At 38.9% G+C, this 12,966-nt stretch overlaps 1 protein-coding gene across 2 annotated transcripts in view; it reads right to left on the bottom strand.

Moving 5' to 3' along the window:
* Nucleotides 1-1,255: 1,255 nt before the first annotated feature.
* Nucleotides 1,256-12,966, bottom strand: part of ANKRD45 (ankyrin repeat domain 45) — a 54,699-nt gene continuing 42,988 nt past the window's right edge. Inside the window, exons 4-6 of one of the 2 annotated variants that reach the window (XM_059412881.1) lie at nt 11,341-11,435; nt 8,342-8,480; nt 1,256-1,549 (exon numbers count right to left, since the gene is read on the bottom strand). In XM_059412881.1, the coding sequence (XP_059268864.1) occupies nt 1,455-1,549; nt 8,342-8,480; nt 11,341-11,435 (329 nt within the window). In that variant the 3' untranslated portion in view covers nt 1,256-1,454. Of the gene's footprint in view, nt 1,550-2,629; nt 5,373-8,341; nt 8,481-11,340; nt 11,436-12,966 lie in introns of those variants that run through there. The other variant, XM_059412882.1, reaches the window with a different exon arrangement.

The raw sequence follows: 12,966 nt of genomic DNA, 5'->3' as shown, positions 1-12,966 counted from the left end.
GTAATGTCCATTCACCTTCTATCTAGTTTCTATCCTGCTGTTCCCTCAGATTCACTTGGGTCACCTAGACCCTACAGGAAAGTCTCATGAAGCTTTACATTTCAAAATTCAGATTCTCTATGGCTTTTAGAAAAATCTTCATACCTTGAGAAAAATTGGACAAAATTCATAGTTGGCTCTAGATTACATAGTTCTGCTAGAGATAGAATATAACTAAAATATAGAGATGATCAAGTTTCTTTAATTCATAATTTTTCCCATAGAACTCAAAGAAAAGCAATAATAAATCATATTTCATCAGTTTTGGTAGAGCCAGCTGAGTAGACTATGATAGCTTTAGGAGCTGAGGGCTGAGAGGCTGCCCAGTATGTTTCCACTACCCCCAACTGCATATTCTGAAAATAGACTATATTATCTGGCTGAGACAAGGATGGTTAGTCATATTTTCTCATCCCCCTATATAATAGTTGGTTCAGGAATGGGCACAGGACTCAGATAGGACCAGTCAGATGGCTTCTAAGCATGATATATACCATTATTGACAGAGAGCTATTCTCTTTGCATTGTGGTTTAGCTATGACAATGATTGCCTCCAGCAGATAGAGGTCATCGTCCTAGAGGCACTGAGAAAGCCTATCTCAAGGCTCAGAAGTTCCAGGAGGCACCACCTTAGGTATCTCTAAGGCCTATGACCTCACAATCCCACCTGAGATTCTTATTTTTTCTCAGAATCCATTTCCTAGTTTGAGAACTTTTTGCCATCTAGAAAGGCTAGGCATGAGAAACAATATTATTTTTAAACCCAGTGAGTACTGGTTGCAATATATTTCTTTTAAATTTCATTTGAAAACTGAACTGTTCTTTTCAGCTCATCTCTCTTCTCATATTGCCATAGAAAAAGCCAAGTGGCACTTGGCTACTATCTAGGAAAATCCTTAGCATGACCATTAAGCTCATTACTTAGACAACAGTGTGATTGAACTTACCACCATCACCTAACAAGGGCCCCTTTTCTCCAGCTTCTACTAACGCTTTCCTCTCTCATAACCCCTACTAATCACCTCCGAGAAGCCTTTAAACATTCTGCAGGCTTTCATTGAAACTCTCTTCTAGACCCTTTGGGCTTCTATCATCCAATCCCAAAGAAGGCAATACCACATATTTTATGGTTTGTTACATCCATTTCTCACTTCCAGCGTCCAAAATTGGTATGTTATATATTGCAGCACAACAAACAGACACCAAGCTTTGTAGGTTAAAACAACAACAATCATTTATTTAGCTGAAATCTACAATTTTGACAGGACTCAACAGAGAAGGCTTCTCTTGGCTCCATATAGCACTGGCTGTGGTGGCTTGATTGGAGGATCCACTTCCAAGATGGCTCACTCCTGTGGCTGGCAGGTTGGCGGGAACTGCTAGCTGGAGCTCAGACAGGGCTTCGGGTTGGGGCCTCAGTTTCTGTCCACATAGGTCCTTCCATACAGACTGGTTCCCAAGACTGGGCATCTCAAAAGAACTAACTGGAGACTGAATCCCTTTTTATGATCTATGGAAATCACAGAGTATTACTTCCACTATAATCACAGTCCTGCTCAGATTAAAGAGGAGAAAACAGAGACCCACCTCTCTGCATGAGGAAGGTCAAGATCACATTGTAAGAAGAACATGTGGGGCAGGAGATGTGGCCAACTTGGAGAATACAATGTATCACAAATCAAGTGTCAATATATTGTCAGTTCTTTACAACTCGGGGCATCATAACTCGGGGCATCATGTTAATCTAAATAGCATTCTGCCTGGTTCAGCTCAGTCTAGACAGTTGTTCTCAAAGGCTGGACCATAAACCAGTGGTGATTCATGATAAAAGTTCCAGCATACATGGCAAAATGAGAAAAATATATAAGTCCATAATTAAGCTTAATTTATTCAATTTAAAGAGCAGAGCCTTACAATGAATCATACCTTTGCTTCTTTTCTGATGTTAAAATGTCTCTTATTAAGTAATAGTGATAGCAGATAGTAGTTGTTTTCTTAGTGATGTCATTTCAATGTCCTCCATTTTTTCACATTTTTTTCCAGTGAAAATACAGAAGTCTTTAGAAACCACTGTCTAGAGTTTATCACAGCACTGAATTTAGCCTTTGCTTGACCACTTCTCAAATAATGTGATTTAATTTACTAGTATGCACACTGAAATTAGTCTGTGGGTGTTCAGAAAACATCTGCAGCTACCTGTAACAGTTCAAACTCAAAACACAAGGGTATTTTAACTCTCCCATGAATTCAATGCAATGACAGATCACGAGAAGTACTATAGCTCTCAAAACTCAGATCCTCACATCAGTGGAACCTTTGAAGTGAGATCCAGGAATCCCTTAGTAATCACCAGGTTCACATGACTACAAAGTCATGTGGAATCCAAAGTAAAGGTCAGAAAATAGAAAGTTACGGGGAAAACTAGATACATAGTCATGATGCTGTGTGTACATGCGGCTAGTCTACTGGGAGAGTGGGAGTAGAAATGGGGCACTGGCACAAACAAGATATGCAGAGGAGGGTTCAGGAGTCATTTTTAGAAAAGGTGAATAAGTTCTATAAATGAAGGAAGACTAGTGAGCTCCAGGAATAAGGTAGCACCAAAAGAGAATTTATTCAACTGTTATTTATTAACTTACTATCTTACAGGCGCTTAAGGTATGAAGAAAAACATGACAAAACCCCTACCCTCAAAAAGCTCATAATTCATGTGGGGAGGCAAACGTGAACGATTAAATAGAATATATATGTAGCTATTAGCACTATGGGTGCCCCAAAGGAGGAGGGAACCTAACACTGGGAACAGAGAAGGCCATGGGGTGGAGAGTTACAGACTTCTTTGCCAAGGGTCAGAATTGTGGGTTGTTGTTGTTGTTTTTTTCCTTTTTACAGCTTTATTGAGGTATACCTGGCATATAAAATTGTAAGCTAGGGGTGACTTTCGAGAAGTTTCCGTTGCTGGAGGCAAGATGAAGAACAGGAGCTGGCATCTTGGTTCAAGCTACTATAACGAAAGACCATCAATTGGATACTTTATAAACAACAAACATTTATTTCTTACAGTTCTGGAGGCTGGGAAGTCCAAGATCATTGGTGCCAGAAGATGCACTGTCTGGGGAGAGCCCATCTCCTTGACACATATCTTCTCACTATAACCTTGCATGGTGCATGGGGCAAGTGAACTGTTTGAAGGTCTCTTTCATAAGACAAGACCTTCAAAAGGCCCCACCTCCTCACACCATCACATTAGGATTAGCTCTTAACATATGAATTTTGGGGGATACAAGCACATTCAGACTGCAGAAACTAGTGAAGGTGTTAGAAAAGGAGATTGTTAAAAAAGGAAAGGAACTGGGGTGCCTGGGTGGCTCAGTGGGTTAAGCCTCTGCCTTTGGCTCGGGTCATGGTGTCGGGGTCCTGGGATCAAGCCCCACATCCAGCTCTCAGCTCAGCAGGGAGCCTGCTTCCCCCTCTCCCTCTGCCTGCCTCTCTGCCTACTTGCGATCTCTCTCTGTCAAATAAATAAATAAGATCTTTAAAAAAGAAAAAAAAGTAAAGGAACCAAGAGCACCTGGGTGGTTCAGTCAGTTAAGTGTCTGCTGATGGCTCAGGTCACGATCCCAGTGTCCTGGGATTGAGCCCCACATCAGGCTCCCTGCTCAGTGAAGAGCCTGCTTCTCCCTCTCCCTCTGCCCCTCCCCCAACCTGTGCTTGTGCGCTCGCTCTCTCTCTCATAAATAAATAATTAAAAAAAGAAGAAGTAAAGGAACCATAATGACATAAAGGTGCCAATCAAAGAATTCCAAAAGACAGCATGATTATATACATTACAAGTTTTAGGAAGTTTGAAGATAAGGACTGAAAGATAAAAAAGAGAAGGGTTTATTTTGTACCAAAATCTCCATAAGTGCCTCAGTCTCACCTAGGAATCTCTGAAGTGAGATTCAGGAATCCACCCTAATTACCGGGACCACATGCCTGGGAAGTCATGTCATATTCAAGAGCAAGGCTCAGAAAACAGAGAGTTAGAGCAGAAACAGTAAAAATGGCAACTAGCCTTGTCCCAAATTGCTGCAGTGCTTAAAGTTAATGGACTTCTCACAGCAGGAGAAGGATGGAGCGAACACAGAACCACCTGTAGGGCTCCCAAAACACCACTGGGCCTACCAGAGGGGAGTGACAGTTACTGCCCTGTTCTTTTGCTTAAGGCAACTGAAACTCAAGTGCTCATGCATAAAAATGATCTCAAAACTTAAAAATCTGTGACACAAATTTAAAAGTGTTACCAAAAAATCATGGTTGAGAAAATGTCAGCGGACAAGGAATGACTAAATTCCCTATTTCTTCTCTTTCCCCTCTATAAGGAAAAACCAGCTTTCAGGGAAGGACAAAAAAGGAAGTCATAAGGACAACAAATAAATGTGGGTTTTTTTCTTAAACATGTTCTTTCTAGAAAAGTTTTCCACAAAATCAGAATAATGGGAGGTTCAGGGGCTTTCAGATAAACTAGGGAAAAAAAGACATTCCAAATCACTAACATGAAACCAGCAGTGATACTTAAAACCTAAACAATAGAAAACAGAACAGAAAGAAAGATACCATGGAGTCCTGCTAAAATTTCTATATCGCCAAACCTACAGATTAGGGTAAATCTAAATGTGTGTGTGTGTGTGTGTGTGTGTGTGTGCGCGCGCGCACATGCACGCACGTGCGTGAAGAGAGAGAGAGAGGGAGAGTGACCAAGGAGGTGGAAGTTAAAGAAACGAGGTTTCACTAACAGACTAAATGCCACCTCACAGGTAAATTTTAATTTGGATGTGAAAAGTAGTCATTGCTCTAGAATGGTGTTCTACAGTTTCCTTTTGAGAAAGGAAGAACGAATTTTTCCTAACTAATACATCTTTTTTTTTTTAATATAATTCCTCAGTTGAATGGAAATGTCCTGCCTCAGTTACACAGAAAATTGTTAGGTTCTCTGTGCAGATGGGAGGGCTTGCAGAGAGCCTTGGCGAGTGATTTGCCCGCATGCTCTCTGGAAAGAGCATGTGGGACTCACACGGTCCTGCACTTGCGGCAGAGGCAAGGCCAGAGCGTCTGGATGTAAGCATGCTGAATAGGGTAAAATTTTGAAAAGGGTGATTTAATTTCATACTTAAACCTTTTTATAAAACCCCACATCGATTTTCTTAACTTCGGTTGGCGTATTAAGTTTGCTTTTATAAATACTAGAAGGAAGTGTGGTCTTTTATTAAATACATGTTCAGTAGAAGGTATGATCTTGACTTCTTTTCTGACCATGGCTTAGGCTACAGATTTGCCACTTTTCACATGACCTGAAAGGAAGCAGATTTTAAAATTACACTCAATTAGCTTGTTTTATAAAATAAAAATGAAGCCATTTTTAAAAATAATTGGCATGAAATAAATGAGTATGTCCCAGCCTGAACCAGTCTTGAATTAAGCCTTGGTGTTATGTCAAGAATTTTCCCCTACCCATCTCTCTCTCTCTTTTTTTCATATTTAAAGCTATGAGGTCACATTTCCCATAAAGCCGGTATTATTCTTCCTAATTCTGCTATGAATAGAATAACTTTGAATAAACTGCTTGCCCTCTCTGGTCTTCACTTTCTTCACTGTAAACTGAGGGGGTCATTTCAGAGGTTCCATCAAGACCTAACACTTCTATAGCATGAAAGTGTAAGATACTGGGTGCTTGGAGGGCATGGAGGAGATGTGGGGGGAGAGGTGATCTTCCTGGAAGATGGGAAGGGAAGCAGGGAGAGGTTACAGGCCAGGCTAACGGCAGTGGTAGAGCAGAGGGAGACAGTGGGAACCAAATGGTACCATTAGTAATTCAGGCCTTAGTCATCTCCCTCCTGGATTATGTTGGTCTCACTCTCTCTAATCTCTTCTTCAGCCATTTTATAAGGAAAGCCGTAGTATTCTCCCCTACTAAATTCCTCTTCTCTGCTACCTAAAGCTTTTAATGGCAACCCTCTGCCCTGGAAATAAAGACCAAACTTCCAAGCTTCTAATTCAGTACTTTTAATGAAGTAAGCACCAGTTAACTCTCCAACTTAGTTTTCTACTGCCGCTCACAAACTCAACCACAATCAGCCAAATGGATCTTGGCCACTTCTCTATTCCTGTGTTTGAACGTTTCATCATCATACTGGGCTTTCATTCTAGAATTCCCTTCATGTTCCACGCTTGCTACCCATCCGTTCAGGCAATTCCTCTTCCTTCATGATGCTTCCTCTTCATACTTAGGCATCTTTGAACATACACAGCACTGAGTTTAACTTTTCAGGTATGCACACTCACTCACAAACTGGGAGGTGGGCTGCTTACAGATAAGGACGGTGTAAAGCCTCAGTCTCCCTTCAGGGGACTAGGCAGAGGCTATGCATAAGCGCTACAGATACTGGGTAAAGACGGCAAGGGATATTCTGCCAGAAGATCTAGGTTTGTTTGTCTTAACCTTTAAAAAACCATAGCACCTTTTGATAAACAAAAAAATATTAGGTACTGAGTGTCCACATTCAAAAGAATGAGTTCACATCCTATATAAAAAAGAACTTAAAATGGACCATAGAGCTAAAAGAAAAGAGCTAAAACTACAAAACTCTTACAAAGAAAACATAGGAGTAAATCTTGGTGACCTTGGATAAAGCAAGGTTTCTTAGACATGACACACACAAGCAACAAAAGGAAAAACGGATAAATTGGACTTCAAACTTAAAGCCTTTTCTGTCTCAAAGAACACAAGAAAATGAAAAGATAATCCACAGAATGGGAGAAAATCTTTGCAAAGCATATATCTGATAAGGGACTTGACTCCACAAAATACATAAAGAACACTTACAAATCAACAAGAAAAAGACAACCCAGCTTGGAAATGGACAAAGGATTCGAACAGATACCTCTCCACAGAAAGTATACAAATGGGCAGTAAACACATAAAAATATGCTTAACATCATCCGTTATTAAGGAAATACAAATTAGAACTACATTAAGGTATCACTTTACACCCACTAGGATGGCTAAATTTTTTTAAAAGGACAATAACAAATGTTGATGATGATGTGGAGAAAACGGAGTCTTCACATACACTTTCTAAATGATTAGGCACAGCCTGGTAATTCTCCCAGGAGAAATGAAAACCAGGAGTCACACAAATTTGTATAGGAAAGTTCACAGCATTGTTATTTATAATAGCCAAAAGCATGGAAACTCAAATATCCACCAACTAATGCACGGATAAATTTGAATCCATACAACAGAATATTATTCAGGAAAAAAAAAAGGAACACTGAAACATGTTCCAACATGGAGGAACCTTGACAACAATAAGCTAAATGAAAGAATCCAGACACAGACCACCACAGATTGTATGATTTGTGAAAATGTCCAGAACAGGAAAAACTACAGAAATAGGAATGATTAGTGGTTGCCGGAGGCTCGTAGGAGGTAGGAGGTGATTGCCAATAGTGTTTCTTTTTGGGGTGATAAAATGTTCTGAGATTAGATGGTGGTGATGATTATATAACTCTGGGAATACACTGAAAACTGCTGACTTGTACATTCTTAAATGGTGAATTTTATAGTCTAAGAATTATATCCCAATAAACCTGATATTTTAAAAATTCTTAGGTATGCCTGCCACCAAGATTCTGATAGTGCACCCTCCTGATAGTGGGACAGAAGAGTATTCCCCCAACAGGCTTTACAAAATACAGTTATAAAACTGAAAGTGTTTTTTCAAATTCTGCCACTCTATCTCCTAGGAGGACATGCCTTCTTAGTTGAAATTCAAAGGCACAGTAAATTATGTAAAATTAAACAATGAGTAATGGTGACAATAGTAAGATTAGTATTAGACATTCTCTGTAAAAATAATTCAGTTATTATTTTTAGTTATTCTTTTTTTTTTTAAAGATTTTATTTATTTATTTGACAGACAGAGATCACAAGTAGGCAGAGAAGCAGGCAGAGAGAGAGGAAGGGAAGCAGGGCCCCTGCTGAGCAGAGAGCCCGATGTGGGACTCGATCCCAGGACCCTGAGATCATGACATGAGCCGAAGGCAGCGGCTTAACCCACTGAGCCACCCAGGCGCCCTTTAGTTATTCTTAATACTGAAACTAATAACAAACCCAGGGAGTTCATACTCATATATGTGCTGGTAAAAGGTTAATGGCTACTTAATGAAGATTGTTAAAATCAGAGTATCTCAGAATTAACAACACTGAACCTCATATTCATCTTTTCTGACATTCAAACCATTTTCATCCAAAACTTACGTGGTGTTGCCATTTTTGTGAAGATAGGAGTCACAATATCTTCCAATTGTTGTTTCTGTTCAAAAATCTCGTTAATGGAAGCTTCCAGATTGGTTTCCAACCACTCATTTTTTACACGGCATGCAGTGAGGATGGTATTCTAAAGACAGAAACAAAGAGTTTATTTTCTACTTGTTTATTGGAAAATAAAACTCTGTAGTATCTCTAAACTAGCACTGTTCAACACAATTTTTTTAGGATGATGGAAATGTGCTATCTGAATTGTCCAAACCAGTCACCATTTGACATTTATAGCCTCTGAGTACTAGAAAAGGGGCTAGTCTGACCAAGAAACTGGGTTTTTAATTTGATTTAATTTTAATTAATTCTAACTTAAAACAGCTACATGTGGCTAGTACTTGCTATGTTGGACACACAGCTCTAACATCAGTGGAATGTCGTATATAATAAAACTCATAATCTAGAGTCATTAAGTCTTGGGCCAGTGAATACCCTCTCCCTAATTCTTTAGTTTCAGTGGGCCCTGTGAGAAGAGAAGTGTTTGCAAAGGTTGGAGAAGAACAGATGGATGGTATGACCCAAAGGCAACTAAATACACAATGCTATTTTATTCCCTCTCAGATGGTTCAGAGAGGAAGTGCAAGAAATTCCAGAAGAGCTCCACCTCACTGAAAACGTCTCAGTTTGCACTGCAAAGCTAACTCTGTCGTGCACAGCAAACTGAGGGCGTCTGCTTTAAGATGTTTACTTGGAGGCCCCTGGATGGCTCAGTCAGTTAAGAGTCTGCCTTCGGCTCAGGTCATGATCCCAGGGTTCTGGGATTGAGCTCCACATCAGGTTCCTTGCTCGGCAGGGAGTCTCTTTCTCCCTCTCCTTCTCCCTCTGCCTGCCACTCTGCCAACTTGTGATCTCTGTCTGTCAAATAAATAAATAAATAAATAAAGTCTTAAAAAAATAAGATGTTTACTTGTTCTATGGTTAGTAATAAGAAAGAGAAATGAATGCTTTATTGTATGGCCTGTCCATACTATTAAAAACGCAGACATAGGTAGAATCAAGTGGATTTGAAAAGATGTTCATAATATATTATTAAAAGAAAGAAAAGCAAATTAAGGAATTATATTTAGTTTAAAAAAAGAATAAAATGTATAGTGTAATCCCACTTATATAAAAACAAAACCTTATAAAATGTATGTACGTTTATGTGTGCATACATATGTTTATAGAACTGATGGGACAAGTATGGCGAAATTAACACAAGCTTGTTATCAGAACCACAGGGTAAGGTAGTAAGACTGGAAATGGAAGAAAGAAAGTTAAGTTTACTTTAGGCATTTCAATTTTATTCTAATTATTACTACATGTACACAGTATTTTCTAGTTCAAATAACCAAATATTTAAAAATTGAAATTAAAAAAGCTTTTATAGTAACTTGTTAGACAAGGTACTGTCTGTGGCAGGAAATTTTTGTTTCCCAGATCCAATAGCTGGGAATTAGAATCCAATAGAGTCTAATAGAATTTTGCCTATATTTTGTTGGTCCCAAAAGAGATCTTTTGTAAAGTGTTTTACAAACCACAAGTAAAATGTGTAACTTTTCATGTTCTCAGAGGTGGGGATGTATTACATTTTGAGCAATAGGTAATTGCTTTTTATCAGAATTTTAAGTTACAAGGAATTCACAGAACATCTTGTACAGAAATGCAAGACATAATTTATTTTTGTAAAGATTTATTTATTTGAGAGAGAGAGTGCATGCCCAAGCAGGGGGAGGGGCATACAAAGAGAGAGAGAGAATCTCAAGCAGACCACTAAGTGAGGAGCCCTATGTGGGACTCCATTACACCACCCTGAGATCACAACCAGAGCTGAAATCAAGTCATCCAACCGAGTGAGCCACCCAGGCACTCCGAGAGAGAGAATTTAAAACCAAAACACGTTTCTGGTACCTGGAGCACATTTTCTTATTTTAGTGTATATGCAAAGCAATAAACTACTCTATATGCAGAACTTAGTATATGGTAAATGTGGGAAGCTGGCTTGACAATTAGCTCTCCTTATATTTGTGTATCTTTTTTTTTTTACCATTATGTAAACTTTGAATATATAATATATGTATACAAAGAAACTAAAATATGATATATATGTAAGTTTTAAAGCAAAGCTTAATGAAATGAGTATCAATAGACCCCACTAATCAACAGAATAACCAGAACATTGCCAGAATAACGCTATTTCTGTGCCCTGCCTGTAATTCATCTTCCAATCCTCCTCCAAGAGATAATGACAATCTGTGCTTATAACTTTGCTTTCTTTTCTAATAGTTTTACTCTATACATAGGTATCCCTAAACAATACAGTTTTATTTTGCTTGGTCTTGAAGTTTATAAAAATCTCTGTAGTCTTTCCTGATTTTTTTTTCCCACTCAGCAATACATTTAAAAAATGTATTCAAGTTCAAGTGCCTGGCTGACTCAGTTAAGCATCTGTCTCTTGATTTTGGCTCAGGTCATGATCTCAAGATGGTGATCTCAGGGTTGTAAGACTGAGCCTTGCATCAGGATCCCCACTCAGCATGCAGAGCCTGCCTAAGACTCTGTCTTCCTGTCCCTCTGCCCCGCCCCCTCCCCTCTTGCTCATGCATGCTCATGTTTTCTCTCTCAAAAAATACATAAGTTTATTTTTTTGAAAAAGTATCATGCTATTGAGTGTGATACTTAGTACATACATCTCTATGTCACTCCTTAATACTATTTCATTTAATTTTTATCAGTCTATTTCTTACGAGTAGTTTACCAAGGAAGGAGTAAGGGAAGGAAGGAGGAGGGACGAGGGTAGGAGGAAAGTTGGGAGGCAGGGACAAGACAGCAATAAGGACCACCATCTACCTCTAGAGCATTAGTATAGAAACTAAAGATGGAAAAAAAAAAAAGAAATTAAAGATGGAAAGCAAAAATCTCAAAAGACTTCGGAACGAACAATAATCACAATGCAGTACCTTGTCTTCCTTAAAGAGCTTCCCTGGTCCCTTTTCTGTGTCTGTAACAGCTCCAGAGACCTTTGCAATATATTTTTTCAGAGCCAGCCTTGCCTCTGAAGGAATAGGACAATAAAATGCACAACAGTAAGACAAAGACTAAAAAATATGCTCAATTATTTATAAGGTACTATTATATATCCGGCGTTTATAAAGACTATGTAATAGAATGGGCACCTGGGTGGCTCAGTTGGTTAAGTGTCTGCCTTCAGCTCAGGTCATGATCTTGGGGTCCCGTGACTGAGCCCCATGTTGGGACCCCTGCTCAGTGAGGAATCTGCTTCTTCCCCTACATCTGCCCCTTCCCTACCCGGCTCATTCTCTCTCCTCTTGCTTGCTCTCTCTCATTTAAGTAAAGTAAAAAATTTTTTAAAAAATGTGTGTAGATTTGTTAAGGTTGTTTCATTGAATTTCAAGATAGATAACTTAACTCGCATAGCACTTTGGGACATTCATTGTGTTCCTAAAATGATGCTAAAATTTTGAAGACAAATAAATATAAAATGTGACACCTAATCCTAAAGAGTCCATAATCCATTAAAAAATCTACTCTAGAGGGTGCCTGGGTGGCTCAGTGGGTTAAGCCTCTGTCTTCGGCTCAGGTCATGATCTCAGGGTCCTCGGATCGAGTCCCACATAGAGCTCTCTGCTTGGTGGGAAGCCTGCTTCCTCCTCTCTCTCTGCCTGCCTCTCTGTCTACTTGTGATCTCTCTCTGTCAAATAAATAAATAAAATCTTTAAAAAAAAAATCTACTCTAGAGAAAGGAACAAAAATTCATTTCCAATAAATAAGCTGTCACTTGCTTTTACCCTTTGTGGTTCTTCAAAATAAACTCAAAAATAGTTTTTTCTCTTTTTAAAATATTTATTTATATAAGTAATCTCTACACTCAACATGAGGCTCAAACCCATGACCCTGAGATCAAGAGTGGCATGCTCCTCCAACTGAGCCAGCCAGGCATCCAGATTTATTTTCTTTCTTTCTTTCCTTCTCTCTCTCTCTCCTTCTTTCTTTCCTTCTTTCAAGTGTTTAAAATAATTCCATTCATTATAGCATCCATAGTAAAGTCATCACAAAATCTGCAAAACCTATTTGAATAAAATTACACCTTGAGAGAAATAAAAGACTCAAATAAATGGAAAGGTTTACCATATTCCTAGATGGAACAACTGAATATTGCAAATTGTAGATAAGCCCCAAATTAATTTGAAGCTTTGGTGTATTTACCTTCTGTGGCTGCTATAACAAATGGCCATAGATTTTGCTAGCTTACAACAACACAAATTTATTCTCATAGTTCTGGTATCCAGAATTTAAAATTGGCATCAATGGGCTAAAGTCAAGGTGTTGGGCTGATTTCTTCTGAGGAACCTACGAGGAAGACCCATTTTCTTGCCCTAGTGGTAGCTTGTATCCATGACTGGTAGCTCTTTCCTCCATCTTCAAAGTTTATTGGGTCTCACCTTGATAATCCAGAATAATCTCCCCATGCTTGACTGAAGGATCTACAAAATCCAATTTGCCATGTGAAATAACATTCACAGTTTCCAGGTATAAGGACCTAGATATGTTTGATAGCCATTTTT

Source organism: Mustela nigripes, chromosome 10, assembly GCF_022355385.1.
Source record: "Mustela nigripes isolate SB6536 chromosome 10, MUSNIG.SB6536, whole genome shotgun sequence".
NCBI classification, from domain to species: domain Eukaryota; kingdom Metazoa; phylum Chordata; class Mammalia; order Carnivora; family Mustelidae; genus Mustela; species Mustela nigripes.
Note: the sequence above shows the minus strand (reverse complement) of the source record. Positions and strands in the feature narration are given on the sequence as shown.